The sequence below is a fragment of the Propithecus coquereli genome, unplaced genomic scaffold, assembly GCF_000956105.1.
Source record: "Propithecus coquereli isolate 6110/MARCELLA unplaced genomic scaffold, Pcoq_1.0 Scaffold842, whole genome shotgun sequence".
Taxonomy (NCBI): Eukaryota; Metazoa; Chordata; class Mammalia; order Primates; family Indriidae; genus Propithecus; species Propithecus coquereli.
In genome coordinates, this window is record NW_012154641.1 from 243371 (window position 1) to 250955 (window position 7585).

The 7585-nt window shown below is 47.3% G+C and overlaps 1 protein-coding gene across 1 annotated transcript; it reads right to left on the minus strand.

The window, feature by feature from the left end:
• Window positions 1–909: 909 nt before the first annotated feature.
• On the minus strand, window positions 910–7040 carry MSX2 (msh homeobox 2). Its single transcript, XM_012663960.1, has 2 exons — window positions 6537–7040; window positions 910–2621 (listed from the first exon to the last, which is right to left on the minus strand). The coding sequence occupies exons 1-2, from the start codon at window positions 6913–6915 to the stop codon at window positions 2197–2199; spliced, it is 804 nt and encodes a 267-aa protein (XP_012519414.1). The 5' UTR covers window positions 6916–7040; the 3' UTR covers window positions 910–2196.
• Window positions 7041–7585: the final 545 nt, after the last annotated feature.

Genomic DNA, 7585 nt, shown 5'->3' on the forward strand with positions numbered 1-7585 from the left:
CGGGCCCAGAGGCAACGCGGGCGAAGCGCCACTCCATTTGGTACCCGACGCTAATGTGCCCGCCGCGCGCTTTCCGCTGCAAGTTCTCGCTTCCCTCCTGCCTCTGTTCCCAGGGTCACCAGGGCCTTCCATCCGAAAATAGACCTGACATAGATATCATCAGGAGCCAGTTCGGATTTATTTGTGCAACAGAAATCCGAGTTTAAGATCCTTCCCAGTCTCCCCACCCATCGCCATTTTATTTTAATAGTGATGCCTCAAAACCCAAGCCTGGCCGCGTACCGTAACCAGTTTCCATCGAGATAGGGAGGCCGGACTTTCCTCTTCAAACGTAAAACTGTTTGGTTGGGGTGGAGGATTCATCTCCCCGGAAGGATATAGGAATGGTAAACGGAATGCGATTTGACACGCTCCAGAGAGGGCAGCAGGCATCCACACTCACCCCCACCCCGACCCAGCGAAGCCTCTGGTTACCATCTACACTTGCAGAGGAATATGGGTCCCATTCCCTCAGCTTTAAGTTTGTTGTTTTGGTAGCTGGGAGATTTCAAGTTCAAGATCTTCCCTTGATCATCTACAAATTACTTAGATTCTGGCCAGTCCCTCTGCCTCACTGCTTCTGTTAAGCTCATCTTTCACTGTAGTTTTTCTGAGAAACTAACAGCAATTCCACCTCTTTTCCATGAGTAACACAAGCTGCCACAGGGAACATTGATTGCAAAGTATTTCAGTATTTTTTCCAATTGACTCCCTGCCACCACCAACACACCCCTCCCCAATGTGGCTTGAATCTGGCCACGACTCTTGATTAACATTTAAATAATAATAAAATAATAAAAAATACCAGATCCTACCCCCCATCTGATGGCATTTTTCAGCTAGACCCAGCTAAGAGAGCACCTCTTAAAATAATTGTGAGTTTCAACAAACTTTTCTGCAATAAAACAAACATTTAATTTAATTCAGAATAAGAGATAAGAAATAACTCTTCAATAAAATATATAAAATTGTACAAGGCACCCTTTCAAAGGGATAAAAGTATACTGAAGGGAGAGGAGAGATGGATAGGAAGTGAAATACCAGGGAGCTAAATGGGCTGTTTGACAACACCATTTTTAGCAAGTCAAAACATGGTTTTACCCTCTGCCCCCAATACGTTAAAAAGTATATAAATTTTTCTAATCAGTTTAGCACATACAACAGGTACACACAAAGAGAAAGCATTTTTTTCTGGATCTATTAATTGTTCAAGAATATTTAGCATATAGGTAATGGTTATAAGACACTCTTTTTTAAGCAGGAAATTACCACACACACCCCCAAATCACCTTTGCCATGTGTGAGGATGGACGCGCCTAGTATTTCACAGAAACCATCAATTCCTCCTAACAGGCTTTAACTTTTTACCCTCCTATTATCTGAAATGAAGTTAACAGCCTTGAGAAGAATTAGGAAGTGTTCCCATTTTCCACCTTGCTCCCAGGCATTGTCAGGATTCTTCTCATCAGCATTATGCATTACTGATTTTACCCAAAAAAAAAAAAAAAAAGGTAAAACTTTAACAATGTGGGGGGAGGGATGAATAAGGCCAAATATGGTAGCATCTAATGAGGTTTCTTTAATGCAAGTAAAATGCAAAAATTTGATGTGTCCCCTTCACTTTGAAGAATCTTGCCATTTCTAATACTATGTGCATCATGTCTAATAGTTTTTTCCATAAGCAAAGTCAATCATCCTATAATCGCCGAAGTTTAGCAAACTTTGCAAATAATTTATCTCCTCCTTTAAGAAAATACAATAAATGGACTTAAACAGTCTTTTAAGAAGGTGATACATAGGAAAAAGTATATATAGGTATATAAATTTTGCCTTTCAAAATAATTTGAATTTTTACGTCTGCTGTATAAAAATGTATTACATTTTATTATATATATTTATATGTAAAAACCATCAGAGCCAATCTTTGTGAAAGGAGAAAGGGGCATCTGGATGATTACACCAAGAAAACAGGGCTTGGTGCTGCCACCTAAAGCACAAATTTCAACTATGTCGTGTGGCCCTGTCCGCCTAGCTGCTTAGGGTGGTGCATGCAAGGTTTGCAGAGCAGAAGTACTGGGCTGGTACTGCCTTCTTGGAGAGGGGGAGAGAACGCTTTGAAACAAACATCCATCATGGAGTCTATTGATCTGGTCTTCCTTAGGATAGGTGGTACATGCCATATCCAACTGGCGTGGCATAGAGTCCGACGGGCGGGATGGGAAGCACAGGTCTATGGAAGGGGTAGGATGCTCCGTATATGGACGCTGCTTGCAGGGGCGAGCTGATGGGGAAAGGGAGACTGAAGCCGGAGGGTAGCATAGGTTTTGCAGCCATTTTCAGCTTTTCCAGTTCTGCCTCCTGCAGTCTTTTTGCCTTGGCCCTTCGGTTCTGGAACCAGATTTTGACCTGGGTCTCTGTGAGGTTCAGAGAGCTCGAGAACTCCGCACGCTCTGCAATGGAGAGGTACTGTTTCTGGCGGAATTTGCGCTCCAGAGCAAGGAGCTGGGATGTGGTAAAGGGTGTACGTGGCTTCCGATTGGTCTTGTGTTTCCTCAGGGTGCAGGTGGTAGGGCTCATGTGTCCTAGGGAACAGAGAGGGGAGCAGATTAGCAAAAGAAAGCCTATTCTCTCCAGGTTTGTCCCCACAGGCCTTTCTTCTCAACTGAAATCAGGCAGCTTTAAAAAAAAGGGGGGGTATGTTATACGTGTGTGCATACACATACCTTGTTTCATCTTTCAAAAAGATACCTCTGTCAAAACCATGTCTGTTTTGCGGGGAGGTAGGAATGGAGAAGGACCATATTGAAGAAACAGGTAAGTTGCTCTATTTTAAAAAATAAGTCTTTTCACAAAAAGTTGGGAAATCTAATGGTGTAACAGAACTTTCTATATGGAAAACAGCATTACAGATAATAGAAATAGAATATAAGTCATAAGTCAAGGGAGTCAAGCATTCTCCAAGAAAAATAAAACTCCATCTTTCCTGAGCTCAATTTCTGTTGTCTCTAAAAATGGGAGGCTGAGTTCCTGATTATCCTCACCTTCCTTGGATGCTGAGATAATCACAAAAGAGAAGGAGAATGAAGAGGGTCTCAGCAACTGGAATAGCTGTTTCCCTTGGTTCCCTCTCTGAACCAGGAAAAACTGGATTGTGTCAGAATACTTATGAAGGATAATCATGCAGATAAGTTCTGTGGTAAATTAATAGCATCTTTGGACTTGGGGGCAGTCCCAGGCAGTAAACAACCACACAGCTGTCATTCCATACAGTCTACAGATTATAAAACCCGAACATCGTTTTAAAGATCTGGATGTGGGATAAGTTTCTTGGCTGGGTGCTTCTGTAATATAAACTTTACTAAGACGAAAGGAAAAATTAGCTCGCCCATAAATGTAAATGTCAGGGGAGATCATGCTGCCTCCGAATTGAGAGCACGTCATGACATCTTAGTCATCTCCTCTACCATTCTATGGTTTAAGGCAAATGTGTAAATGATTAGTTTGTCGACAAAATTTAGAAGTTGGGGATAACAAGCAAAATAAAGGTATACCAACAGCATCCAGACTACACATTTAAAATGGATTTGCTTATAGCAAATCATAGGACTGGGGTATCCTTGTGATTCCACAGCATCAACTAACTTGTTTTCCTCCAGGGTACAGGGAGGAGGTAGAGCTGAGGGATAGAATGCTAAACAATTAATTTTCTGCACCTGGCTTTTACCAGCTATGCTAATTTTCCAAATGTAGCCACAGTATTAACTTCAATATACTCATAGGGAGAATGTTGCATTTCTTGTTTAGTTACTTTGGTGGCCCAAAAAAGAGTTTACACTTCATACTTGAGGGTGACACAGCACAAGTCCCAACCCGGCCTCCATTTCCAGTGAGAGATAGATTTGTCCTAGTGTCACATTATTAACCATCACTTTACTTACTGAAAAATAAAGAGGTAGCAGGTTCTGTCATCAATCAAAGAAGAGAAATCTGGGAGAGAGATGGGTAAGAAATGACCATCAAAGTCTGTGATTTTTGCATGTGCGAATCCTTAAGTAAGCTGGAGAACTGGAGAGCCTACTTCTTAATCTACAAATTAACTAACAACAGCGGCCAATGGAGACCCTTGGGAGACCTGCAAAATTCTCACCCTTTCCAAATCTGGCCTGGCTCTCAGGAGGACCCAGGTGTCTCAGCTCAGATACTAAGCCCCTAGCGTATACACTTGCTCCTGGCTCTACTTGGGGGTTAGAAGCATCTCCGTGCCTGGGCAGGGTAAGTCCAGCTGCTCCTTCGGGTTGCATTTGAATTATAAAATCCAGGCCCCAGGGATTGCACATGTGTATCAAAGCCATGAAGCTAGGAGGCTTCCTCCCAGGGCACCTCTCCCCAATTCTCCCCAACCCCCACCCCATTTTAAACCAGCCAGAGGAAGGATGCGATTATACAAGGCAAAACAGCATTTATCCTACTTCCTCCCAATTACAAAACCAGGCCCAGGAGGAGGGTGGTTGCCTCCAGCCCCAGGCTCCAAGCTTGGAGCTCCCTGGACCCACTGTTTCAACCACAGGGCTCCCGCTGCCACCTCTAGCCCAAAGTACCAACAACCCTTTATGTTTTAAAATAAAATCTTTTCTTGGAATTTCTAGTTCTTTTCTAGGAAAGGTCACATCCAGGGCCCAAGGTTGCCTTACCAAGAACATAGAAGCTTGAGTACAGGGCAGGGACATTTACAAGGCTAGTGGGGCACTGTTCTCCCAGACCTCCAGGCCTAAGGATGCAAGGATTTCTGACCTCTGGACATGACTCTATTAAGGCCTGCATTCTTGGTATACCGCTTGGCACTGTCTCAGGCCTAAGAATCTACAGGACTCAATATTTGTTAAACAGATTAAGTCTCTTAATGTTTCTGAGCCTCTTTTTCACAGTCAATGAAATGGGTAATGCCAATCCCAGCATATGGTTCTGAGCACTAAATTTTAGAATTGCCCAGAGCCGGGTCTGCCACCTGGTAGGTGATCATTAAATGTTCCCAGGCTTTTTTTTTCCCCTTTGGTCGAGCCCAAACTGCCAGTTCCTCTGAACTCTGCTGAAATGTTCTCATCTGTTAACAAGGGGCAGGCTACTGCCCTACAGAGGCGATCAGATAAGATAATATGGTGAAAAGTGCTGTAAAGCACTGTGCAAACTTGATTTTAAATTCTTTGAGTCCTTAATCTCCTGGCCCTTTGAGTCTTTCAGAGTTTCTAACAGGGTGGAGAGAGATTGCCAAAGGGGACAGCCACTGACGCCTGGGTATATGGCCTTGTTTTGTTCACAAAATACTGTGCATCTCCAGTCTTGAGAGCTGAATGATGGAAGTAGAGAAAGGGTCAGGGGAGAGCAGGGAGAAGTAATGGGGTATAGAAATCTTAAGGCCCAAGAGACAGAAGTAAAGGGAGCTATAGGGAATGACTTCTCTAAATTGTAAAAGGACCCAAGGCCCAAAAATGGATGCCTAAGTAGGAGGAGAAATCATCACAGCCTCACTTGTGGGGTGCAGGTGTGGACCTTGGTGTATCCTGGGAGAGGGACCAAAGGTGGCCAGGGGCCGAATAGAGGAGCAGGACTTGGACACCAGGTGCCCTGCGCCTTAATTCGTGGCTGTTGGTGACCTGGGACAAGCAAGTGCTGTCCTCAGCGTCCACGCCTGAAAAGGAGGGTAGTCACAGGTCCCATGCCTCTGCCCACACTTGAGGATTCTAGCGAGGATCCGATCTGGTGAACTAATGAGCATCACTTTGTAAAGTCCCTACTGGAATGCTGTTAATTATTACTATAAGCCAAGGAGAGCCCGCGCGCGTCTGGCCCCAGCCCGCTCCTAGCGAAGCTCAGAACCTCGCGAAAGAGGTGCTGGCTGCGGGGACGACAGGGAGACATTTCCTCCCCGCATCAGTCTCTGCCACGGTCACTTCGTGGGACTGGGATTTGACACCCGCGGAACCCACGAAAGAAAATGATTTCTACTCGGTGTCTGCTTAAGTCCAGTTAACTCATCTTTAAAACGCTGGCGCACCTCGCAGAGTTATGAGTTTTTTTAAGAAGGTAAGGTACTGCCTCGTGTCTGGCACACATGCGAGTGCTCATTAAAGTGGGTCCCCCTTATTCCCCAGGCAGAGACCCCAGTGGACCGAGAAACAAGAAGGCAAGTGGTCGGAGCGCAGGGCCGAGGGCTGTAGAAACCGACATCGAATGACCCCGAAAACACAGTTGGGGTTCGCTCCTGTGTTGAGCACTCCTATAGCCGGGATCTCAGACACACACAGCGCGGATGTTACCCAAGGGGAGTCCTGGATGCGGACGACGCGCTGAACTCTCGGGGTATCGAGGGCTCAGGAATTGCCAGGCTTGCTTTCCGGGGCGTGCGGCGCGCGCAGAAAGACTCTCGGCACCCGCAGCCTGGAATAACCCGCCCCCAGCTTCCTCCAGCACCCCTGGTCCCGGCCCGGGCGCGCACTCACTTGGCGGCGGCGAGTATCTGCCGGGTTCCTGCATCCATGCCGCCCCATCTTCGGAATTTTCCGACTTGACTGAGGCCGTCTCGAAGGGCTTGGCCAGCGGCCCGGGGCTGTGCGCTTCCCGGGCGCCCTGTCCGGGCAGCAGCAGTGGCCGCAGGGTGACCCCGGCCGAGGCGCTTTCGGCCGGCAGCGGGGACGCCTCCTTGGGCGGCTTCTTGTCCGACATGAGCGCCTCCACGCTGAAGGGCAGGCTGGAGACCTTGACGCGGCGCTCCTCGGCGCCCCCCTCGGCGCCCCCCGGACCCGGGCCCGGCCCGGCCACCGCCGCCGGGCCCTCCTCATCCGACGAAAACAGGTCGTTGCCTTTGGACGGAGAAGCCATGACTTCTCTGCCCTCCGTAGCTCCCGGCGCCCGACTCCGCTGGCGACCCGGCAGCGGCGGCTCCAACTTTTTTGGGGGGAGACGGGAGGGGCGCGCGGGGAACCAAGCCTTTCCTCAAGGGGAAGTGGAGACTCGGCTGGGCCAATGCGCGCCGAGCCTGGCGCTGACGACACAGTCGCTCGCCTCCGATTGGCTCTTCCAGAGGAGGCTAGGGCTTTTTTTTTTTCTTCCCCCTGTTTGAAATAAATTAGGAGTTAATTACAGGAGCAGTCAGCAGAGTTGTTATTAGGCTATCCCTCAAGGGTTATAATCACAGCAAAACTGAAAAGCCCAAGACGTAATTAAGGTCGATTATTTAAAGAGGAAGTTCGCCGAGTCTCATTTCTTCTCTCTTTTGACCCCTCCTTAAAAGGTACCCCGCGCGCACCCCACTACCCCGCACCGCCAGAATACGTTTTCAAATCTGCAACTGGCATTGCAGAAACATTTCTGAAGCGCCTACTATGCGCCACAACTGGGCTCACTTTGCAATTCTAGGAGTCAGCACTGGAAAACACGGGGTAGCATCCCTGCTAAAGGAAATAATATATACTTGGCGCTTAAAAGACTATCGCCACTACCAAGCGCTTAATAGCCTTCGTTGTTGTAACTCGTTCCCCTAGACAAAAGG

Coding starts and splice junctions, on each gene's coding strand:
- MSX2 (XM_012663960.1), bottom strand. CDS start 6,915: ATGGCTTCTCCGTCCAAAGGCAACGACCTGTTTTCGTCGGATGAGGAG. Junction 2,622..6,536: donor CAGATACTCGCCGCCGCCAA/GTGAGTGCGCGC, acceptor TCTGTTCCCTAG/GACACATGAGCCCTACCACC.